Source organism: Ursus americanus, chromosome 30, assembly GCF_024610735.1.
Source record: "Ursus americanus isolate L20-20 chromosome 30, mUrsAme1.1.p, whole genome shotgun sequence".
NCBI lineage: Eukaryota > Metazoa > Chordata > Mammalia > Carnivora > Ursidae > Ursus > Ursus americanus.
Genome location: NC_142156.1, coordinates 12294871 through 12320571, shown reverse-complemented (window position 1 = coordinate 12320571; position 25701 = coordinate 12294871). Strand labels below are relative to the sequence as shown.

The window sequence follows — 25701 nt, the reverse complement described above, 5'->3', positions numbered from 1 at the left end:
TCCCGTGGGAATAGTTTCGTATAAAGGTAGCCGTTACCCAGAAAGTCTCACAACTGCACTTTCTTTTATCCCATATTTGTAAGAGGCATAGCAGGGCGAAGACTGTGTAATATGTACCGAGAAAGGCCTTGAGAATATACCCTTTAGCACTTACAGGGGACAGAAACGTACGTCTCCTGGCACAGCTTCTGGCACTAACATGGGCGAATTAAAAGACACTCAAGGGGGTGCCCGGGTGGCTCAGTCGGTGAAGCGTCCGCCTTCGGCTCAGGTCATGATCCCAGGGGCCTGGGATCGAGTCCCACATCGGGGGGAAGGGGGGGGTCCCTGCTCAGCGGGGAGCCTGCTTCTGCCTCTGCCCCCCCTTCCTGCTCATGTTCTCTCTCAAATAAAATCTTAAAAAAAAAAAAAGACACTCAAGACACCAGCGGTCAATCAGTGAGATGAGACGGCAGCTCTTCCCAGTGCCACCTCCCAGGTGGGGCTCACATTCTCAGTGGCGCGATATCGTGCCCAAAGGAAAAACCGGCCGCTGCGGAGAATGACAGATCGTGACCCTCGTGGTGCAGAAAGCACAGGGGTGCATACAAGGCCGTAGCAGAGCTGCCTGTGGTATTGAAAATCCCATGCAGGCTTCAGAGCAGCTCTATTCGCCACACCCAGAAGGTGGGAACGACCCAAAGGCCCGTCAATAGCTGAACGGATAAACAAAATGTGGGTCCGTACAAAGGAGCATTACGCAGCCGAGAGTGGCATGAGTCATGCTACACAGCGGGTGGGCCTGGGAACGCTGTGCTCAGTGAAGGAAGCCAGCCGCCCAAGACCACGTAGCCCACGAGTCCGTGTATACGCAACATTCGGAACAGACAAATCCTCAGAGGCGGACGGGGGGCTCAGGGAGGGAGGACTGGGGAGCGCTCCCTTAATGGGTCCAGGGCCTTATTTTGAGGTGAGGACAGCGTTTTCGTCTACATCGGGGTGGCGGACGCGCTAAGTGCCACGGAGTTGTACGCTTTAATTTTAATTTTTAAAGATTTTATTTACTTGAGAGAGCGAGAGCGAGGGCACAGAGGGAGAGGGAGAAGCTGACTCTCCCGTATGCAGAGAGCCCGACGTGGGGCTCGATGCCAGCACGCTGGGATCACGACCTGAGTCGAAGGCAGACGCTTCACCGACTGAGCCACCCAGGTGCCCCGAGTGGTACATTTTTAAATGGTTCATTTTACGTTATGTGAATTTCACCTCAATTGAAAAAAAGGGCAAAACAATTTCGGGGGGGGGTGATTAGGAAAAACCTGCCTGAATTTTGGGCGGTGGGTGCAATGCTGGGAAAAGGGCCAAGCAGGGCAGCAGGGGTGCTGCGGAGGGATGTAGGAGAGCCTGCTGGCCAAGTCCTCTCTGCAAAGGAACAGCAGGGGGAGGGTTCAGGGCAGGCCGCCCCCAAATCCGCCTCTGTGGCGTGGTGATTATTTTGAATTAAAGTGACTTACGGGGGCGCCTGGGTGGCACAGCGGTTAAGCGTCTGCCTTCGGCTCAGGGTGTGATCCCGGCGTTATGGGATCGAGCCCCACATCAGGCTCCTCCGCTATGAGCCTGTTTCTTCCTCTCCCACTCCCCCTGCTTGTGTTCCCTCTCTCGCTGGCTATCTCTATCCTGTCGAATAAATAAATAAAATCTTTAAAAAAATAATAATAATAAAGTGACTTACGATGCAGCCAGGGCAAGGAGGACACTCTGACCGTGAGGGCGGTAAATAAATCTCCCTTGTGCGAGGTAACCCTCCCTCTACCCGGAGAAAGAGAGGCGTCCTTACCACCAGAGGGAATCCAGGGCCCAGAAGGCTCTGGGAACAACCCCTGTTGCTTCTGCACTCATTGGCTTCCCCAAGTCCAAACCCCTTGCTCTTGTCAATTCTTCACAAGTGTACTGTTTGTCTGGAAGGTATAAAAGCTGCCAACTTCGGGCACGTCTCTGAGTCTCTTATTTCTATGGGCTCCTGTAAGTAAGATACTAAATTCATTATTTTCTTCTCCTGTTTATCTGTCTTGTGTCGATTTAATTGTCAGACCAGCCAAAAGGACCTAGAAGGGGGGGGAAGTCAGTCAATGTCTTCCTGTCCTGTAGCCACGACTGAGGACATCACCATAGAGTAAGCGGCGGGTTATTAGTGATTTCTAAAACCTGGGGATGACAATGTTTTGGAGACAGGGAGAACCTTCGTTCAAAGTATTCTCTGGGTTCCCTGATTTCTGTGGGTTGAATATGAAAACTTCCATTAAGATTTGTCATTTTTTTTAAGATTTTGTTTTTTAAATAAAAAACAAGTGTACGTTTGAGCTCTACACCCAATGTGGGGTTCGAACTTACAACCCCGAGATCAAGTCACATGCTCTACCGACTGAGCTCTACCAGGCGCCCCAAGAGTTGTCATTCTAAGGGAAATAGCTGGAAAATCTGACCACGCAATATTCTATAATGCATGCTGTCTACACTCGTTCTCCCCCAAATTTCTTTCCTTTATTCTGTCAATTCCTTAAGTTCACTAAACAACTTGCTTTCAGTCTTCCTGTCCCCAGAAAACTCGCCATCATTGTCCTTAGTTTTTGTTTTTGTTTTTTTTGTTTGCACAGCCAAGAAAGAACTTCCTATGGAAACATTAGGCCACTTTAAACTTAAACCACCGTCTGCCTCTCCCCAGGCCAAAACAAAAACCCTTGAAAGGGGGACTGCCCTAACAAAAACCTAAATTGTACGTTATCCGCTTGGCAGTCGGGTGGCAAGGCACACAGACCGCAGGCTGGGAGGTGGGAGGGCTGTGTTTGGGGTCGTACTTGGTAAAATCTACGCTTCCGGTTTGCAAGGTGGAGCCCCTGGTGCTGCCGCTGGTCTAGGGGAAGTAGTTGGAGAGGGAGAACACAGTGCCCCGGTGGCCCTTTGCTGCTCGCAGCAAGGTACACAAGAGAGATGCCCAGGGGAAAAGGCGCTGGTGTGAGAACCAGAAGTCCGAAATCCTGGGCTCCCTATGTTACAAACAGAACTGCTCCTGTGCAGCCCCAGCCAGAGAGGAGGATGAGAATCACTTCGAGCAGCGCGGGCCCGCTAAACAGCTGGGCCCAGCTTTGGCGATTATCGGCCGTCCTTAAGTCGGGGACGGGCGGGGTGTGGTGGGGAGACAGGCACGGAGCAGAGCCGCAAGAAATAAAGCAGCCCATGAAGTTCCGGAAAAGAACTCTGGCTACGGTCATAGGCACAGACAGGTTAGTAGCCTGAGTGTCTGAGGGGATCGTGGCCAGAGGATTCACAAGCTTTTGTAAAAGTAACAGTCTGGGGCTGGCCCCCCCAACCTGCACCAGGCAGGAAGCACACTGCAGAAGTTGCCCAGCTCCCAGGGAGGATGCACCCCTGACCCGTACTAGTGGGGTGACCTGGGAGGGCTGGGTTCAGAGGGCAGGGGGAGTGTCCTCATGGTGCCCGCCCAGCAGGATCTCGCCACAGGGAGCACAGCAGCTTGTGTGGGTCTCCTTCGTTCTTTTTCCCAGGTGGGGGGGGTAGTCCCTACTGCAGCTGTCTGGCCTCTGCATCCCCACTGAATGGGCACTAGGGGGAGGAGGTCTGGTTCATGGGGCTGGTCCCCAAGAAGCCATGCTGGACTGACTCTGGGCAGGATGCAGGAAGTGGGTAGGAGAGGCTTTGGGTGAGAGGCACAGACCAGACGGAACCCCCAACTTTCCTTTTCCTCCTGGGCACACGGGAGGCCATTCCCCAGCCTCCTCTGGAGTTGGGTTGTGGGTCTGTGGCGTGTCTGGTTACCGAGGCAGACGTGACAGATGTGGCTTGGCCTGAGGCCTCCTCTCCTTCCCTCCCACGGTCATCTGCTGTGGGGACTGCAGATGGCGGCTAGCAGTAGGACCCGTGAGGAGTCTCTCCCACAGCCTGGGGGCTGTGCTGTGGCAGGAGCAAGCAATACGTTTCTGGGTGCCACTGACACGGGCAATATTTGCCATCACAGACAGCTTGAGCTCACAGAGGCTGTCTCCCTGGGAAGGGGGTATGTCCTGCTGTGGGGAGAGCATGCCCACAGTGGACTGGCCACGTGTTTCTGTGTCATCATTCCCAGCCTCCTTTGCGAAATGTGAGTGGCACTGCCAAGGGCCACCCCCAGCCTTGGCACACTGAACCCTCCCAGATGCGTCCCTCCATGCTCACTCCCCTTTGAGGCCACACAGCCCCCCCCCCAGACAGACAGCAGCAGCCTGCCCCTCCCCCATTCCCCTGCCGGTGGTAGGTGAGCAAGAAAGTTCTTTTGTGTTCAAGCCACAGGATATTTTTGGGTCTATTTATTACAGAACTAGCATTACCCTAATACAATCATCGCTAAATGGCCATAATACATTTATTCTATAATTGCACAGAATTTTATTCACCAAAGGAATGTCCTTTCCTCTCAAGATTCTAAGTGTTCAGAACTGAAACGTTTAGAAGTTAAAGTGGCTGCAAGGCAAAAAAGATCACACCAGTGCGAGGTAGTTGCTAAAGTTGGCGGTAGTGTGGTTGTCAGGAGCTGGAGCTCGGAGGTCAGACACCTGGGCGTCCCACCGGCCGGGCCGCCTCCCAGCGGTACACTCCCGACTTCCCGGCTGGACAGTGGGATGCTGGCAGGCCTACACCTCGACAGGGATCAGCACACTGCGGCCCACAGGCCAGACCCAGCCCACGGCCCGGCCCGTTTCTTTACAGCCCCTGAGCTGAGAAGGTCTTCTACGTTTTTGAAAACAAAGAACATGTGACCTTCCGTGGCCCGCAAAAATACTGACTACCCGGCCCTGCCTTGGAGGGTTGCTGTGGAGTAGAATTCTAGTTCAGGCCAGGGCTGGCTCAAAGGAAGCTTGCAGTACAAAAGGGCACATGCAATACAACTGCCGACATCTCCAGAAATAAACCGTCACAAAGCCAAATTCTGCATTTCGTCTAGGTGAACATCCTCCCCTTTCCTCCAAAACAAACAGAAAAACATGAAGAGCTACACCTTGATTATTATGGCCACAGGATACTTCTAAATTAAAAAGTTGCTGGTAATCCAATTTTATTTACTTGGAATATGGAGTAAGGAAAACAGCATTTCTCCTTCTAATGGTACAAGAAAGCCTAGAACATGAACGTTTGACTCAATTTAAAACGTTAAGAAAGACTGAGACATTTTAAAATTAGAACAAGACTTTAAGTAGATATTAGAAAATGTGAAACTGATTTAGCAACAGTATTAATGCTGGTTTTCATGATAAAACAATTTTGCTGGGTAAATGCACTTGTAATGAGATCTGTTATGAGGTTCAGGCGCAGACAACACGAAGCCAGCCTTTCAAAATCCGATTAGATGGAAGTTTTCAAACGAGACGCTTGGCCAAACTAGTCTGAGGTGAACAGAGACTAGTTTTGGACGTAACTGGTGACACAATGTTTCCCAAAGTATGTCTGCAAACACTGGACCTCAGGCTGCTCTGTGTGTGTGTACGTGCGTGGGGGGGGGGGGGAGTTCTAGGGTCTAAGAAGTAGAGAAGACATGGCACACGACACTCTCCTCTCATAAAATCACAATGCACAACAGTATGTTCACAGTCTGAGACCCACCGCAGCGCAGGACGCTGGTGACTGGCCCGGCCCTCCCCGCACAGCACGCAGCGCATCCCCCGGAGAACGGGCGCCCCCCCGGGGCTCTGCGGACATGCGGCACGTCACGCAGCTTTCACATCAATGTTAACGACGCACCGAGAACCTGCCTTTCCCACTTCACAACACAGACTGTGTAACATCGGTGACAAGCTGCAACGTTTGCATGACAACCAGGTGCTCTCGACAGACAGCCCGCTTACAGAACTGACATCTGGCAAGGAGCCCACGGAATAAAGGTACCCTGAGCACTCACCAACATTAGGAAAAATTCAGTACAGCAAATGTTTGCATGTTTGGATCAGAAGAGAAACCAGAGACATTCTGCCGTTGTCAAGGCCGGGCTTTCTGTTCCGAAACGAAATTGGGCAGGCCACTTGTGTGGTTTCTCTGGGTAAGTTCCATTTATTAATCATTGTACAAAAAAATCTTGGCATTCATTTGAAGAGAAAGAAGTTACTATATCCAAATATTTAATATTTTAACATCGTGAAACTCCTACTTTGTTGTAACAGGGCTTTTTAAAATGGAGAAAACTTTTGGAAAAAATTTTAAAAAGAAACTTATGATTTATTAGAATACAGGAGATCCAAAACACGTTTTTAGAAAAATATAAAGTGCCCAAATACCAACTTACACAGGTGACACAGGCTTCCTGGAGCCAAATGAAGCATTCGTGAAGAAACACATTTAAAAACGGTCTAGATACATATTTACATTGGGTCAGTAAAGGTAAAACCATCCTTCTTGGCTTTGATGTTACCCTAAGAAAAAAAGGAAATCAAACCAGAAAACCAACGATTATAACTCAGCATGCTCCACAGTTTCTTAGTAATGCATCTGGTTAGTATTAGCTCCAGATTAACTAGTTCTCACCTTTAAACGAGAGTAGTGTAAGACCCCCAGCCTCAGCAGGCTGGGTGCTGTGAGTGGTCACATTTCCCAGGCAGACCTAACCCATCGGGCTCTGGATCTGACTGACAAGGGACGCGGACACTGGCGAGCGCTAACTCAGGCTGGCAGGAGCCGGCCCACCAGACCCTCATCTCTAATAACTGCTTACCAGCCGCCAGGTACTACTAAGTGGTCTCAGGTGGCTTCCCCAAACCTCGGTCATCCCAGGGCTTCCAAGGGCTAAACGAGAGGCAGTCATCAAACACGGCGTGGAAAAACAGCATGCAAATGCACAGAAGGGTGGTGAGGCAGGGCCAGATCACGGCCCCCGAAGCCTCACTCACCAGAGCAACTGGGTTCTTTTCAACTCAGAGAGTAAAGCAACTAGGTTCTAACTCCAGACGTTAGCTTCTACTGGTTAACTACGAATTAGCTAGCTCGTTGAGAACAGGCAGGTGGAGAGCGGCAGGCGTTTGGAGCTGCGCAAGGACCCGGGGCCCTCACGCTCAGGGACTAAGGGCGCGGAGCGGGAGCCAGTGGTATCTTCAGGACAACAGTGTTTCGAGAAAGCAGAAGGACACCCCCGCCTCCTTCCCCACTGATCGAACACTCTTCAAATTAAAGACGTTTTACTTGTTTCCACCCCACCACACTCAAAAGGGTCTTAGAGTGATTCTTAGGGATGACAGGGGGCATGGAACCTCCTCTTTCCTTTTTAAAAAACTTGTAAGTTTCATTATTTCTTTTTTTCTGATTACAAAAGTGAAACCTTTTCAGGTCTTTGGAGACCACTGCGTATGGTTTCTAAAAGCAAACATTTTAATACCAGATTATACTTCCTACTATAAAGAGAACCCATCACTGACTTAAGATCTACTCATGATACTGGAACAATTTTTAAAATTAAAAGAAAAAAAAGTAGTTATTTTAAAGGGAGGAATAGTAGATGAACGTGGGAAAATCCATCCATAAAGGCCATTATTATGCACTTTCTCAGATTTTATGTAATGAAACAGAAAGCTAAGGATTCGCAGAGAGATGAGCATAATCGGAGAGGAACACGGAAGGAAAAGCTATGCCATTCTCCCAATTCAATAAAGGAGAAGACAAAACGCCTGAAATCTGTTTCAAATATTAGAAAAAATAAATGCGGATGATTCTGATTACCATTAGTCTGTTAATGTCCCCATCTCTCAGATGGGCCATAATCACTCACAGCTTCCCCTCTGAATAAGCAACTAAATTCAGGGTAAAAAGACAAGCAGCCCCGACTCAGGACTGCACGTGTTCCGCAGAGAAATCAGAAAGAAATTATTGCCAACATGGGACCCCCTCTGGCAAATGAAATGTTCTGACAGGTGGAGACACACGTACGGGAAGTGAGCAGGAAGAATGACTCTAAGAGTGTCGACTGTGAGACCTCATGAAGACAGAATGTCACGAACTGTCACCACAGGACAAGCACACAAGCCATGCCACTGAACACAGTGCCGTCAAATGAATTCACTAGTGTAGGCGGAGAGCAACATTGTCTTTGCAGCTGAGGAGAGCACACGTTATTTAAACTTGGTAGGACGCAACCAGCGCTACTGGTTAAGTGGCTTTCCTGGTGGCGTGAATCCAGAGGGATCCATGGAGACGTCTTCTTCCGGAATCCTGTTCTCCTGGAGGACAGCAGCAGCAGCAAAGGTGCAGTGTCCTCTACTAGACGTTACTCTACATCCTCCTTCTTTGCACTGTAAATATTCTGCACCGTTTCATACACAGACTCCAGGTCCTCTGGATACCGGATTTCTAGCTCCGCGTTCGGGATGTAGTGTGTGCCGGTGAACTCTGAGAAATAGCGTCCGACATCGGGGTGCGAGATTTCTTGAGGCTCCACGTTATATTCCAAGTTCTCTGTTGGTAAAGAGGCACATGGACAATCGCCGTTAAAACGGACATTCCTGCAGCATCTTCCTATCTCTCACCCCTTTCGTTGGCATTTTTGACATGGAGAAAAAGGAGAGACATGTTTACGGAATCTGAAGGAGGTAACAGGACAATGGCAGTGCGGGCAGCTGGGGGACGGAGCAATGGGCCACCCCCAGCTCCACACTGAACAGAATGTTCTCCTATTCTCTGAGCAAGAGGTCGGCCCCGGCAAATCTCCAGCCGTCTCTGGGGGGCTGGCTAACCACAGACTCATCATGCCCCTCTGACTTGACTGCACCAAAGCCAAGCGTAGGGGCCAGGGCATCCGAGCCTGCCCGTCGTCTGCCAGAGGTTCGACCTGGGAAGCCTCCACACCGTGCGGCTCCAAGTCTCGCACCTGCCATCCTTCTTGTCTACTAACGGAGTGCTCCCACACAGACCGCACTCCTCCCCCTGGCTCCCTTCAATACTGGCCGCGTGCTTCGGCAGGCAAGCCTGCTCAGGGCTGCGCGGAGCCCGTGGGAGCAGCCGATGAGCGGCTCGCACCTCCAACCTGTGCGGATGTGGGCTGTCACTACTTGCACGGTCTCCTAGGAAACCATGCTACCTCCTCGCCCGGCTAGCCATTCTGCCACCAGAGAAACAGAAAAACTCCTTTAAAACGGGATGATTAAAACAAACAGAGAACAATACAGGCAAGGTATTTAAAAGGCTGAAATCCTTTCACGTCACTCTTCCGCCCCCAAAACTTTGAAAAATGGCTCTCCCCCAAAAGCCCAACGACAGGATGGTGTCTTGAGCCCCGCATCCAGGAGAAGCTGAGCCACAGCCCCCATGACCTGGCACCAAGAGAAGCTGGGCCGGGCAGGGACCAGGGCAGGCTCGGTTCTGACCCACACAGACCCTGCAAGGCCCTTCACTAGCGTTAAGTCAAGCGAGTCTAACACACGCAGCGCAGCCCTCGACGCCTTGGTTAAACGTCCTGACGTGCCAATTCAGGGCGTTCAGCCCCCTCCACCCAGAGGCCGAGCGTCCCCAGCCTCCACAGGAGCATCTTCTGGAAGCACTGACCTGACCTGGTGTTGGGAGGGGGAAGGAGTCGCATGATTCAATCTGCAACTTTTTTTTTAACCATAAGACGGGAAGGGATTTGAGAAACACCGTGCTACCAGACCGCGGTGCGTAGGACACGCTCAGGTGTACCGGGAGCTCCTGAGAAAGACGCACACAAGGCCGGTGCGCAGGCGACGCTGGGCGACCGCCCCACCCTCACTCAGGAGGGTGTGCGTGTCAGAGCGGACGGACTGTCCGACGCCGTTCCCGTGCTCACGACGGCACATCTGCTCCTCAGAAGACGCAGCCAGGAAAACGAGTGACCTGTTTCCCACACGCTGCGAGGGAAGGGGCGGCCACACGCCACGCTGCCAGACAGGACAGTGAGCCTGGAGGCCGCGCATCGGGGCCGCTCCGTCCGCGGCGCTTAGTTTCCCACGGAGTGTGGCCAGGGGGGCACTCCCGCCAGACTCCAGCTCCCAGCGGGCGCATACGTCACTCCCCAGGGGGCCCCTGTCCCCACTCCCGTCCGCAGCTGAGTGAACTGTGACACGGACAGAAAGCCCTGGCCCAGGATGCATCCGGGCCTCGAACCCAGGTTCAGAGCTGAGGGCGGCAGAGGAGGAGACACACCACAGAGCGGGGGCAAGGATGCAGGAGTGGGGACTGACCCGAGGGCCCGCGGCGGCCCTGGCTGACGGCGCTCTGTGGACACAGGAGCCCGAGGTTCTTCAAAAGGGAGACTGAGAAGTCTGCAAACCCTAACAGCTACTGTTACGACGAGATCTCTGTAGAGAACCCAATCTCCCTTCTTTAGGTGTTACCGGTTTCTACCACCGGAACAGGAAACCCCCTCAGATGTTTACAGATGCCACTGCTGAGAACACGCCCCTCCCTCCCGAGGGCAGCACTTTGTTGGGCAGGCCCACGGGCGGGGGACCACGGCCTGCTGCCTTAGCCAGGGCAGCTACCGAGGGCCTCAGGGTCCCTGCAGATGAACACTGAAGGGGGGGGTCAAGACTCCAGAGCTACCACCAAGAGGCAAAAAAGCCCTTTTGCTCGGAGGAGCCACCATTACCTGTCATTAGTAGCCAGGATGGAAATATTTAAAAAGAATTCAAGTCGGTAATTCAGAACAATGGCTCTGTTTCCAGTTTGTTGAGAGCAGTGGTTCCCCACAGGGGGCTATTCTGCCCCTGGCAGAACACTCAGAAATATCTGAAGACAGATTTGGTTGTCACAACTGGGGGCTGCCACTGATGCCGGTGGGAGGAGGCCAGGGCCACTGCTAAAGAAACGCACAGGATGGTCGCTACCACAAAGAACTGTCTAGACCAACAGGCTGACAGCAACCGCTTGAAAAGAATTCAGACGTATGTTTTAGCATTGTCTCTCCCTCCCCGTTTTTCTGTGTATTAAGTAGCAGCTTGAGTACTGGGAGAAGAGAAGGTCAAGGTCAGGTTTTATCACAGATCTGGAAGGATAATGTGAGCCAGCAGTAGCTGCAGGGAATTGTGTGTGAAGGCCCAACGAGAGGCACGGGCAGCACAGACAGACGTCTGGAAGTCACATGAGGGGTCAGCGGCAGTCCAAGGGGGTGCTTGTGGCCCCATGCCTGGCCAGTAAGGAGGGACAGGGGCTGGGTTCTGTGCATTTATTTACTTGCCCAGGCTCCTAGCAAAACAGGAAAGAGGTATTAATAAAAACATTTTTTTGGGGGTGCCTGGGTGGTACAGTCGTTAAGCGTCTGCCTTCTGCTCGGGGCGTGATCCCGGCGTTATGGGATCGAGCCCCACGTCAGGCTCCTCTGCTAGGAGCCTGCTTCTTCCTCTCCCACTCGCCCTGCTTGTGTTCTCTTGCTGGCTGTCTCTGTCAAATAAATAAATAAAATCTTAAAAATAAATAAATAAAAATAAAAACATTTTTTTTAAAGAAAGATTTATTTTGGGGGTGCCTGGGTGGCTCAGATGGTTAAGCATCTGCCTTCAGCTCAGGTTATGATTCCAGGGTCCTAGGATCGAGCCCCACATCAGGCTCCCAGGTCAGCAGGGAGTCTGCTTCTCCTTCTGCCTCTGCCTCCTACTCCTTCTCTCTATCTCTGTTTCAAATGAATAAATAAAATCTTTAAAAAAAAAAAGATTTATTTTTTGGAGAGAGAGAGAGAGCGAGCATGAGCAGGGAGAGGGGCAGAGAAAGAGGGGGAGAGAATCTCAGAATCTCAAGCCGACTTCCTGCTGAGCGCAGAGCCCCATGCGGTGTTCAGTCCCAGGACCCTGAGATCATGACCCGAGCTGAAATCAAGAGTCAGATGCTTAACTGACTGAGCCACCCAGGTGCTCCGATAAAAACCTTTTTTTTTTTTTTTTTAAAAGATTTTACTTATTTATTTGACAGGATAGAGACAGCCAGTGAGAGAGGGAACACAAGCAGGGGGAGTGGGAGAGGAAGAAGCAGGCTCATTGCAGAGGAGCCTGATGTGGGGCTCGTTCCCATAACGCTGGGATCACGCCCTGAGCCGAAGGCAGACGTTTAACCGCTGTGCCACCCAGGCGCCCCTCCAATAAAAACATTTCTGAGGAGAAAAGATAATGAAGATGGAGACTCTGTATTAAGAGGGGGAAATCCACTAAATAAAGTTTAAAAAAACTTACCTGAAGAGGAATGAAAACTCTAAGCAATATAAAACTTAAAGTGAGCAAAATATCAAGGCCTACTTAAAAGTCCTGAAGAAATCTTAAGTCTTTCCCAATTTCCTTGACATTTTTACAGCAATGTGTCTGCTTTTTTAAAATAAAATATTTTAGGAGTGCCTGGGTGGCTCAGTCGTTAAGCATCTGCCTTTGGCTCTGGGCATGATCCCAGGGTCCTGGGATGGAGCCCCGCATCAGGCTCCCCACTCAGCAGGAAGCCTGCTTCTTCCTCTCCCACTCCCCCTGCTTGTGTTCCCTCTCTCTCTGGCTGTCTGTCAAATAAATAAATTTTAAAAATCTTAAAAATAAATAAATAAATAAATAAATAAAATATTTTATTTTAAATATTCAGCTACCCAGGGGCGGCTGGCTGGCTCAGCTGGTAGAGCAAGCAACTCAATCTCAGGGTCATGAGTTCAAGCCCCACGCTGGGCATAGAGCTTACTTAAAAAAAACCCAAAAACCAAAAAAATAAAATCACCTACCCAGATACATAAATATTAGTTCTATAAAACTATGGCAATACCACGTAGAGTCCTCCCCTCCCGAGAAGAAACCACCCACTGTGAGTATATCCTTCTAGACATTCTTCTGTGAACACAAATAGAAGTAGCTAAAAATAACTACATATAAAGAGAATTTGGTATTATTTTAGGTGTGTTTATACCCAGCACACTGTAAGCATTTATCTGCAATTGGTTTAACTGTAGCTTAACATTCCACAGTTTGGACAGACCCGGTTTACCAGGGGAGTCTTCACGAATGACACCTTTGTCCTATTGTAACAAGAACACAGACACCCACTTGAGTGTCTCCAGGGGAGGGACCCAGGGGTGGCACTGCTGGGACACAGGAGGATGAGCACTTGAGATATTCACAGTTTAAAACAAACAGCCATAGCCCCTCTGAAATGGCTGCAAATGTATACTCCACCCTCCCACGGGGCCTCCTCACGCACTTGCCAGCACGTGCGGGTGGTCACGGACTGCTCGTGGGTGGAAACTCGTTCCGAAGTATAAGACAAATGACGGAAAGGGGAGCTGACGCTTGGTGAGGCACCCTCTGAGGCGTTTGCTCATTCTCTACAAGACACATGCAAGAACTGGATTTTCACATTGCAGTAAATTCCTAGCCTTCCCATATGGGCAGCTGACTTGGATTCAGACCATCTGTGATGTTCACTTTCTGCAGTACCTAAGAAGTACACAGGGAAGCTGAGACAGAAGGTGCTGCTCCTCCCTGGTGTCCAGAAAGTCCTGAAGCACGCCCCCTAGTGGGAACAAAAGATAAACACATGCAAGATGCTGTCTATCACCCTATTTGGATTTAGGTATAATCTAACATATTGAGAAAAAAATGCTCTTAATTACGCAGACTAAAACGATTTGAGGATGTCATGCATGGATGTGGCTTATAATTCACTCTTCAAGTCACTGTGGAGAGCTTATAATTAGGAAAGCATTCACCAGTGGGCTCTACCCAAGTTAATAGGATTACCTGAGTCATAGGCTGAAAATTTAAATCAAGAAAAAATTTAAAAACAAAATGATCTGATGTAAATAAATTAACCCAGAAATGTTCAAAAATATATTTAAGTAAGTTTTTTTTTTTTTTTTTTTTTTAAAGATTTTAGTTTTAAGTAATCTCTATACCCGACATGGGGCTCAAACTCAGGGCCCCGAGGTCAAAAGCTGCATTACCAACTCAGCCAGCCAGGTACCCCAGTGTTTTTTAAATTTAAATTTGGCCTCTCAAGGTTTCCCTCTGGCTAAACATGGGTTAATCTGAGCATAAACTGTCCCAAATGATTTTAACACATTGACTAAATAAAAATCCAGGAATTTATGGGAGGAGAGGGGGTAGAAGTGAGAGAGACAGAAACAAAGGGATAAGTGGGGAGGGAGAGAGGGGGAGGGGGGAAGGGGGGCAGAGGGGGACGTCGCAGGAAAGCTCTTGTTTACAGAAGCAGGGAGAACAACAGCACCATTCTGCAACTCTCCTATAATAATTTAGGCAAGGAGAGTCAACAGGTGCTAAAACAAAATAAGGGATCATGGTTATCGGGGAACAGGAAATTTGCAGGCCATCACAGTGTTAGTTGCAAAGGGAAAACTGTCCCTTACACGGATCTTAGCCAACTGACCAAACTCCACCTACCAACAGTGGAACATCAAAGGGGCTCTGGAGAAGACGTGCGCAGGACACACATGCATCTGACAAGAAGCACTCGAGCCCAAATTATTAACCTGATCTAATCAAGCCTCAGACCTGATCAGCTTCCGGTTTACAGACAATACAGACAAGGGAAGTGAGACAGATCCAGAATGTTAGGCAATTTACAAGACAACAGTCCTGGACACTTGGAAAAGTGAAAGTCACATGAAAAAGGAAGAAAACAAAGTGAGGAATAAGGAACTGACTGGTCTTACTAAGAGAGGACTATGCCTTTAGAGACACAGCAACCAAGTGCGGGATCACTTGTGTGAATCCTGGCTGGATCATGATGTGACAACAAACCAACAGCTATCAAAGTTACGCTGTGACGACTGGAAAATGTGACCGCTGATCCAGTACGAGAGAGCAGATCACTGTCACTTGCTATGGGTGGTGATGTAACTACAGTAATGCAGAGAAGTGTCTTATTCTTAGAAGATGCGTGATTCAGAATTTAAGTCCTGATGTCTGCGATAGTCTCAAACGGTTCAGCAAAAACCTGAAATCTCTATCTAGAGACGAAACAAATACGGTAAATGCTAGCTGTTCAATCTAATGGAAGGTGTGGGGTATAACTATTTTAAGCATGTTCGAAAAATGCTCTCAAACCAAGTTGTAAAAACAGTTAGCATCTTATTAACAACCTGCTACTTACATTCATCTCATTATCATACACTTCCGTTTGTAAGCTGCTCTGTCAGAGACATGTGAACATCTACGGGGCCTCAGCACCGGACAGGCAGACTGGGCTGTGGCTCTGCACTCCTGGAGCTTACTGGACTGACAGCCAGATGGTTCAACGGGAAACGCTGCAACTCCCCTGACGGTGTGAGGACTCAGAGGGGGTGGGGTGTCAGGGAGCTCAGAGCAGGAACAGATGACTCGATCTGAGCTCTGTCAGAGAGTGGCAGGGGGGAAAAAAGAGCCTGTTCGTAAGGGACAACCACCTTTGTGAAAACTTGAGAGAAAGACAGTCTCAAGGAATAACAAAGTTTGCTGGGCTGGAGTATGACGGAAGTGGGAACAGAAATGAAGGTGTGAGGGAGGGTCCAGGTCACCTCTGGGCCCTGCAGGGGAGTCTGGGAGATGCCAGTGAGAAAGCTGGCACAGTGCAGGCAAGGAATAACTATGGCCCTGGAGGGGGAGGAGCCAGGAATGGGGGAGGAGCCAGAAACACAAACAACAGATATTCAGGAGATGGAGTTGGTGTCATCTGCGGACTAAGTGGACCAAGGAGAGGGGGAAGGACAGAGAAGTCAGAGATGGTGGCGCAAGAACCCCTTAGCCCCTGAAGCACCCCTGAGCACCTCCAAGTGCACAGGGCCATGGCACTCCCCGGACCTGTAATGCAGCACCTAGCTGGCACGCAGCAGACACTTTGGAAACCGTGACCGCGGGCCGACGGGACCGCTGGCAGAAGATGGACAGCCCTCGTAGGCAAATACCAGCTGTTCACGTCCAAGATTTTCTGAAAGCCTCAGAATTTAAAACTAAAAAAGGCAACTTGCTAACATTACCCACAATCAATTAGCTCAATCTCAGTTTTAGAATGTAAAAATACAACCAGATATTAAGTGTAATTTTTTTTTACGAAGTCATTACCATATCGTAACTCTAAACTTTACATTGCATGTTTATTTAAATCTGTTAAAGATGAATTCCTGAATCTTCAAGACAGACACCAAATTCAGAACACCTAAAATCAAATACCCGGTTTTATTGACTCTGAAAAGCCCATTTTAAAGTTAATATAAATGTTTCTAAAATCTCAGAACTGGACATCTTAGTATCAACCCTCACAAGAAATGCATACACATGGCGGAGCTGTGGACACTGGCGTGCGGTACTGAAGAAGTCCCTTTTGTTCTTACAATATGTTCTAGGACATATGATGGGAAATGCTTACCAAGTGATCAGTGGGGGTGCAAAGAGTCCACAAAGTCAAGTTTTTAAATCATTTGTTGGTTTTTAGACATCGTTAGTATGATGGGTTTTTGTTTTGGTTTGGTTTGGTTTTGTTTTTAATTTGAGAGAGAGAGCACAACCAAATGGAGGAGGGGCAGAGGAAAAGAGAGAAAGAATCCCAAGCCGCCTCCACGATGAGCCAGGAGCCTGGCACGGGGCTCGATCCCACAACCCTGAGATCATGACCTGAGCCAAAACCAAGAGTAGGACGCTCAACCGACTGAGCCACCCAGGCGCCCCTATGTGATTTTTTTTTTATATGGCACAACTTCAAAAGTCAGATACAATCTGTTATCCCTTCCTCTGACACGGGCACACACATACCCTCCCTTACCACTGTCCCATTATATTGATGGAGGTTAAGTGACCTGCAGCCTCAATGAACAGGCTTTCTCTTGATTCTATATACAACTGTCTTTCAACTTCTGATGAATTCACACAAATAGGAAACTTTCTAGTCTTCTCATACTTCTGAGATTTTTACACAGCCAATATTTCTGTTCCTGCCTTTACCAACACAATACGGAGTTAGGTCAAACCTACGTTTGAGGTCAGACACGGAAAGGTGTGGCAATGACAGTTAAGGACATGTCTCTCTGCCAGGGTGCTAGCTTCAAAGTCATACTCTGTTACGCTGAAGTGTGAATGAGCCCACGTGCCTCAGTTTCCTCACATATAACACAAGTATGATGATGAGAACAGTAAGTGTAGCTCTCAAATGCAGTTAATATACATCAGAACACTGCCTGTCACAGAGCAGAACTACATTAGCATTCATGGCCTTTTTTTTTTTTTTTAAGTAATCTCTACACCCAACGTGGGGCTTGAACTCATGACCCCGACATTAAGAGTCGCATGCTTTTCCAACTGAGCCAGCCGGGCACCCTTCATTTGTGTTCATTTTTATTCATAAAATGAAAGTTGTGAATGAATGCCTTGACAGGTAGCCATGTAAGAAATTCATCCCATTAAATGGAGGAACAAAGAAAAGGGAGACCCACACTGCAGGTGTCTGTCTCTAACCTGCTTCCGCAGGCCCCATCCGTCCCCACCTCAGGAATCCCCTGGACTAGCGCCTATCAGGGCTGGCAGTGGCCCCAAACACCACGAAGCACCTGCTGACCAAGCACCAGGAGCTCTCGGAGCCAGTGCTGTGGACTGCAGTTCCCATCGTGGCCACTCGAGGGCTTCTCCGGGGAGCATAGCTGGCCGCTCGTCTCAGGATGCCAGAGGTGCTAGGGTAGTCCCCCCAGCAGTGTCCACTCATTGCCCTCCAGCTCCAACAGGCCATAGGGGCAGGGCACAGGCTGGCCTTCTCTGCCTGCAGGGAGCCAACTGCAGGGCCCGGCAAGCAAGACTTTCGGGAATTTGATTGGCAAAGGTAATGACCAATCAGAACAGAGGTTGGCAACAGCACTGGAACAGGGTCCTGGGTATGGTGGTGATGGAGAGGAGAATCTGGGGGCGGTGACTATTTAACCCATGGCATGGCCACTCTAGGGCACACCTATCCATGTTTAGCAGAGTATTGGCCTGATGAGGTTAGCCATGGGACAACTGTCATCTCTAAATAACACTGATGACTGTGCCCACAGTATCAAATGTGTGCTTAAGATGTGCCTGTGTCATTACAGGTACAAAAGACCTAGCTACTTACCTTGCGCTGCATATCTACAAGAACCATCCTCCACCAGAACATTATAGAAAGGCTGATGATGGCCATGAGGCAGGCTGTGGACGTTCATGTTTCGGATCCACTCGTGTCCCATCATGCAGGTGGGGTCCCAACCATAGATCACACAGTTATAGCCATACCTAATCAACATAAGAGCAGCGGCAAATCAGTTCCCCAGGACCCGATCACGGCGACTATGGGATATAAAAATAATGGCTTGGTTCTCTGAAGCTCATGTCCTTATAAGCTTACCTGCGTTGGTCCCTGTTAAGCATTTTTCAGGACACTCTTGGCCCCCTTTATAAGCCCCTCTTATTATCAACATAGCACCTCAGCTGGAAAAGAATAAACTTCAACCAACCGTCATGGGACAACAACGGGTCATCCAAATGGAACGGCTATCAAGACTCAGGCCTGAGAGCAATGAACAGTATTAGTGGAACAAAGGCCTAGATACAAAATGTAGAATTCCTAAGATACTTCATGACACAGGACAGCTTTAAGATTCCTAAACCAGCTATGAAAAATTCAGTCCCTAACAGCAATCAATCAGTTTAACAGCGTTACAGGAGCCAGATTCAAGCAGACTGTTAAAAACATACAGGGTGACGAGGGCAAGAACAACTCTGACTAGACTGATGTGACGAGGTAAAGGGATTGTCTGTCTTTCCTTAGATACGACAAGAGGATGGTAAATGTATTTTTAAACAACGCAGCAAGCCTTTACCTTTTAGGTACATATAGTGCAACAGCTACAGAAAGAATGACGTCTGGAGGTGGGGGTGGGGACAGTGAAGGCTGACCCTCACAATGGCTGAAACTGGCTACAGGAGCATCCCCTAGTTCACTCTACTCGTCTCCACTGATATATGTCTGAAACTTCCATAATGCAGTTGAAAAAAAAAAGGATGCAATGAAGAATGAAGAATGAAGAACGCTAGCCCCAAATCAGGAAAAGGTATTTGCAATGTATACGCATATAGAAACCAGCAGCAGGACACAGGACTATGAACCAACAAGAAAGACAAATAACTCAGGTGAAAAATAAGAGTACTTGAAGAGGTGCTTCATAAAAGGAAACCTGAAGGAGCTGCTTTTTGTACATTTACTAGTCAATCTGCATAATCAGACTGCAATCAGGGAAATGCAAACGAAAACCACAAAGAAATACTGTTTGTCATTCACTATGTAAGTGCATTCTCAAAGGTCTGGCAAGAACACAGGTCAGTGAGAACAGGAACCCTCCCCTCCTAGCCTGCTCCGAGCCTGCCAAGGAGACATTCAGCACAGTTGCCATGGAGACAGTTTAATTTCGCCTAGTAATCGACCACGCGCATGCCCTACAACCCACCGGACCCTACCCGCAACTCAGATTCAAGGGGATGGAGATGAAAAGAAGCAACAGGACAATGAGGAAATGAGAGAAAAAACCTGCTGCTTACAAATCGTCCGTTAGAAGACTCGCAGTTAGGAAAGCGAGTCCCTTCTGACAAAACAAAAAGAGTAGATCCAGTTCAGACCAGTTCAGCCTCCGGTAGTTTCTGCGGTGGACACTCAGACGCGGTGGCTCCTGAGAAGCGTGCTCGGGGGCACGCCGCGCGTCCTCTGCAGCCGCGTGGGGACGGACACCACAGGCACTCACCTCTTATGCTTCATAATGAGCCCAATGGAGTAGCAGACGTCTCTGTGCTTCTCATGGGAGCGCAGCTTCACCTCCACGCCCACCTCCTCCTTCTTGCGCTCAATGTGCTCTAACGTGTGCTGCACCAGATAGCCCACCGCCCCGTGCTGCCCGGGGTCTAGGGTTTGAATGTGCTGGAGGATGTCAAGCACCTTCAAGACAAGACAGAAAGACTAGGAGATAATATTTTCATTTAGGCCTTTTCTTTTTCGCAGCACGGGATTTAGATCTACATAACCTGGCAAAGGACGGCAAGGCGGGGCCATGCTGCTGGCCCACGTGGCTGTGAGCTGGTGGTCTCCCTTCTAAGGCTGGGCACCGGCCCCAGACCTTCCAGCCAGTGGGAACACAGGAGTTACTGAGGAACACAACGTGCTGGAATAAGCATAGGGTAGGAGGCCAGGGCCTGCCACCCACGGGCACGTCTGGATTAGGGAACTCTCGAAGATTCTAACACTCTTGGTCAAGTGTGGGGATCTCGATTTTCATACACCAAAAGGAGACAATTTTAATCTGCCACTCGTCAACTGGGAGGTAAAAGAACTGCAAAGCTGCTTCGGTCCAGACCAAGGGGCCATTTGACAGAGCTGCCTCTGCTGCAAAAGGTGGAAGGGACAAAAAAGCCACCGGAGTGATGCAAATTAGCTGAGCTGATGAAGACGTGTCTCAGGTTCTGAGCACGTACTGAGCGTTTCAATTACTCCAACTCCCAGTGCAACGCTGTGCTCCAGTGGGCAAGGAGAAACCACGTCTCTGTGGAACGGAAAGGACTAAGCCGTGAGCAGAACTGTCTGACTCCAAGGTCACGATTTTTCCTACTCTACACGGTGCCTCTTAGGAAAAATGCAAAATCAAATAAAGTTTTACACAGACACACAATCACCCAGCACCCATTCTATGACAGCATTCAGCAGAGGCTCTCGGACATGTTCCCCCTTGGGGAACAGGATCTCTCCTCTTTACGGAGTTCTAAGACAGAGCACGCGAGCAGACAGAATGACCTGGATTCTAGCCCCAGATCCGTCAAACTGGCTGGTTTTACCTTTAAATTAGTTTATTCACTTATCAAAAGATGATTAATAACTGTCCTATTTCCTGATATATTTTGACCCAGTAAAAGTGTTGTGAAAACTAGTTTTTCGCAATGTAGTAGGATGTTATTCGGAAACCTAATCTTGCCTTCCAGACTGAGACTTGCAGGATCTCAGTATTTACTGAGCACTGCTTCTCCGCTGATCAATGTACCCAGCCGGTCACGTCTCTTACTTCCTTTACTCCTCCCAAGCTGAAGGTCAGCAGTACCATCAGTGCGGACTTCCGGAAGAGGAATCAGGCACTGCGAAGTTAAGGAACTTGCCTGACGTCCCAGGGCTGTGAGGGGAGGGAGGATGCGGACCCGAGGCGGACTCTAAATCTGAGGTCTCAGCCACCATTTTACCAAAGCGAAAGCAGGAGCATTTTCATTCACTGTTAGGAAAATGGACTGAACGGTATGACCCTAAGCACCTCAAAGGCAGCTTCAGCCAGTAGCAACTGAGAGCCGGTTTCCACCCACATCCCACCTCTAGTGGTGTGCTTTCAGTCGGGGGACACGAACAGTATGTATCCTTTGTAGCAAAAAGCATGGGATTTGAATGGTGAGTTTCTATGTCCTATGCTTGCATGTTGCTTCCCTTGTGCTCCCGTACGCAGTTCCAAGTACAGCTGACCCTTGAACAACACGGTTTGAACTGCATGGGTCCACTTACCCGAGGACTGGTTCTAGTACAGGGCTGTAAATCTATTTCCTCTTTGTGATTTTCTTAGTAACACTCTCTTTCCTCTAGCTTACTTTATTGTAAGAACACAGTACGTTTTCATATCACACGTACAATATGTTCATCAACCATTTGTTATCAGTAAGGCTTCTGGTCAACGGCAGGCTGCTAGTTAAGTTCTGGGGGGGTCAAGTCATATGTGGATTTTTAACTGCATCAGGGGCCAGCACCCCAACCCCCAGGTTGCACAAGGGCTGACTACAGTTACTTCTGACGGCACTTCCATGACATTCTGCAGACACAGCTCCCCTCCCTCACGAGGAGCCCCTCCCCGGCAGGTAAGTGGAACAGATGTAACTCTTCTAAGCACAGAGGAAGTCTCCAACTCACTCAGAGTATCAGGAGGAGACAAGGTTCAGGGGTAATGACGGCCTCCAGAAACAGAAAAGATACCATGATGGGGTCCTGCTGTGCTCTTGAAAAACAGCACTGATGGTGGGCTGCCTTGATGTCTCCAACCAAATGTCTAGGCCAATAATCCCAGGAGCCCACAATTTTGGGGGTAGAGATCTTAGAATGGGGGGGGGCAGCTATCACTCATGATTGGCAACCTTTACTATAAAGAGCCAGAGAGTAAATACTTCAGGCTTTGTGGGCCATATGGTCTCTGACCCAACTACTCTTCTCTGCCCCGTGGCTGGAAGGCAGCCAGAGACACAGAGTAAACAAATGGGCCTTATTTGAGATGTGTCTTCAACAAAACATCACAGGCCAAGGGGCAGAGCTTGCCCACCCTGTTCTGTCCTAACTACAGGTTTCCCCCGTGGCTCTCTACGATGTGCTTGGCTCCACGCCTCAGATATCCACTTGTCTGTGCTGCTTTTGGGGCTTCAGCCACCGGGTGCTGATGTGGGAAGCCCCTGCCGAATGCCCTCAGACAGCTGCCCTCGATGGTTCCGGGTCGTATCAAATCCAACGTACCCCAAATTGAACACTTTCTCCCGCCCCTGAAACAAGTCTGTTCTCCAAACACTCACTGTTAATGTTTGTTTCCAACCGTCTTCCTTGTTGGAAAAGCGGGACAGCCTCTTCCTCATTATCTAATGAAGTTATGTCATTTCTTAATCATTCATTCCAACATCTTTTTGAGGACGTACCACGTCGTGGGAATGGTGTTAAGAGCAAGGGGAGTAGCTATGGTGAAGAACAAAGCAAATGTGGTCCTTGCCCTTAGAGAGCCTAGTCCATGGCAAAGGCAGAGTAGATAAGTAGCCACGGTATCCTTACAAAAAGGTCTTCGAAAGGACGAGCACACGACTGGTGGGGTGGGGGCAGCTGATAGCCTCGGAGGGGCCGAGGAAGGGCTTTCAGAGGCGAAGCCGAAGCTGAAGCCCAGCAGAAGGTAGCTGGCAAATGGGACCGAGGGCTAAGGAAAGGTGTTTTAGGCAGCGCTGCAGGCCATGCCAAGGACCAAAACAAAAGAACAGGGACAAATGGAGGACGTGGAATACCAAAGGGGCAACCCTGAGAGCCAAGGAAGCTCAGGTAGTCAGGGCCAGGCCCCGAGAACCTAGTAAGCCAGACTGAAGAGAATGAGCCGGATCTGCAAGGCACTGGGGTAGCCACTCAGAGGGCTTTGAGCATTTTATGAAGAGGACTCTGGCTGCAGTGTGTAAAGCGGGTTCAAAGGGTCTAAGAGCAGGCAGGAGGCCTCTGCAATAGTCTAGGAGACAGAGCCACGTGCAGACATGCAGTGGACACGGAGAGGTGCCAGTCTGGGGCCCAGGATCCAGGCAGGACGTCAGTCAGGAGCTGTCAGCCTACAGATGGTAACTGAAGCAAGGAGGGCAGGTGGCATCACCTCGGGGAACGCTGTAGAGTCAACAGAAGTCTAAGAAACCACCCCGCAGTGCGGAGCCTCTAGGGAAGAAACACAGGACAAGGAACTAGCAAGACCCTGAGAACCACGGGCCACAGAGTCAGAGGAACAGAGTGTTCTGAGCAGCTAGCGGCCCCAGTGATCAAGAGAGATAAGGAAAGACAAGTTATCTATGGATCAGGCAACAAGAATGGTTTCAGTAAACGGGGTCATTGGCTCCCTTGGCAAGAGCAGTGTGTATGGAGGAGGAATGATCCCCATGTTCCGGGGCACGCGCGGGAGGCAAGCAGGAGGCCATCACAGGGCATGGCTGCACGTAGGCCGGCTGGCCCACCAGAACTTGAGCCCTGCAGGGGAGGAGAGAGATAAGGAGGCAGCCGCAGGGAAATGCCAGCGGGGCTGTCATGGGACTGCTTTTTGTTTTCTTCCCCAAAGATGAGAGATACTCAAGTCAGTAGAACGCTGACAGCAGACAGGAGAAATAGGGAGTTGTACACAAAGGAAAACAGAGTGGGATCCAGAGCACAGGGGGTTGCCTTGGAAAACTGGAAGGACATCTTTTCCAGCGAGATGCAGAGGAGGAAAGGAGAAGGCAGGGCCAGGGGTCAAAACAAGGAGGGAGGTCTGGCAGCAGGAAGCAGAATGTGCCTGGACGTTGGCTTTACTGTCTCCCCCGTAGCCTGCTGGCCTACAGGGGTGAGGTGTGAGGGTGGGCCCGGCTGTCAAACTGCCCTCCCACAACTCCTGAGCCATCAATGCCCGTGCGGGTGGCCTCAGCAGGTTACCGACCTCTGCCGTCTCGGTTTCATTATTTATAGAATGACAAAAACCCAGCATCCACCCCACAGGGTTGAAAGGAGGTGTCTGGTAAGTGCCAGCAACTTCTCAAAATGTGACCATTCTACACTCTCTTTCCATCACAGCCACAGTAGCCCTGCATTTCGGCCACAGTGACTCAGTGGACCAGTGTTTCTTAACTCTTCCTGATTTACTTCAATTGAAAACAAGGTGACTTTCCCGTCTTCCCAGCTGGAAATGTTTCCCTTTTAGCTAGTAGTAAGGCCAAACTAATGCCAAGCCATCCAGAAACTGATTCAAAAAATATCTTACACACACACACACACTCTCAGGTTTACATGCACATGTGTATGTATATAAACCCTCGTCAGGAGGGCCTGTAGCAGCATGGAGCTGGCCCACCTCTGTGCCACGGACAGGAATAACCTACTTTTCTGTCCTCTGAAATGCTTTCCCACCCTCCAAGGTCCAACTCAAACCCCTGTTCTGGAGAGGAGCCTTTTCCAATTGCTTCAGCGTCCCCTGCATTCTTCCTCCTCAGGCGCCCCAGTTTTGCTGCTCTGTCTCAGGTGTCGCTTCCCTTGCTCAAGGACAGACTTACGGAGGGGCATCACCGGAGCACTGGGAACGAGCCACTTGGCATTCCTGATTCCCAAACAAGGGGGCATCTGGGTGCTTGTTCCCAGAAGCAAATAAATGGTTGTTGTGAAGAAAAGTGTCGTGTGCATGAGCAATTTAGAACTTGTTTTAGTGACATCTGCTTGGCGGAACGGCACTCCTGGACCGTCCAAGGAGGACACTAAGGTACGTCCCCAGTGGGCAGCGTAAGCACTAAACTGAGTCCCTTATCAAAGGTAAGGATGTGAGAGCTCCTGCAGACTTTCCCCCAGAGCAGAGGTTCACTTTACCCCTTCTAAGGCTGATGTGTAATTAAAGTACAGTTTACTTATAAAAAACCATGCTTTGAGAGGGTCTCTGGATTCTACAAATTATCACGAAATTCCTTAAAGAAAAAACTGACAGGAATGAGTGATGTAGACCCCAGTATCAAAAATAACATGTAAAGTACAAACAAACAATTGAGCTCTAGACAAGGGGGTTCTGGGAAGTAGACGGTCGCTTCAGTAGACAATCTAGTTCTACCAGATCACAGGATGTTTTGGGAGGACATCTGCTACCTGGACGACACACGGCATCTTAAGATAGGAGCCTCGGGATTTTCCTACTGATGTGCCCTTTCTTAGAACTATTTTAGACCTCTGAAGTGGGGAATAAATGAGCCAGTTTAAATCTGTGCAATGTGGAGTCAAACTATTTACCACTCTCTAATGACATGAGCAGATGCTTTTATGGTAATGCCCCTGTGAGCACCCTGAACGAAAATTCTCTCGGCAGGCTGCTCTGAACAAAATGGATTATTAACATAGTCCCATGGCAAAGCCAGGGCACGACGGAAATGCACAGCTGCTCCCACGCTGGAACTGCTGGACTCACACCCCTGCCGTCCCCCAGCT

The 25701-nt window shown here is 49.5% G+C and overlaps 1 protein-coding gene across 4 annotated transcripts in view; it reads right to left on the bottom strand.

Annotated features, from left to right (window-relative positions):
- Positions 1–4322: 4322 nt before the first annotated feature.
- Positions 4323–25701, bottom strand: part of FBXO21 (F-box protein 21) — a 47114-nt gene continuing 25735 nt past the window's right edge. Inside the window, exons 10-12 of one of the 4 annotated variants that reach the window (XM_045776001.2) lie at positions 19715–19926; positions 18055–18212; positions 4323–8460 (exon numbers count right to left, since the gene is read on the bottom strand). In XM_045776001.2, the coding sequence (XP_045631957.1) occupies positions 8273–8460; positions 18055–18212; positions 19715–19926 (558 nt within the window). In that variant the 3' untranslated portion in view covers positions 4323–8272. Of the gene's footprint in view, positions 8461–12605; positions 13489–18054; positions 18213–19714; positions 19927–25701 lie in introns of those variants that run through there. The other 3 variants (XM_045776011.2, XM_087857310.1, XM_045776019.2) reach the window with 3 other exon arrangements.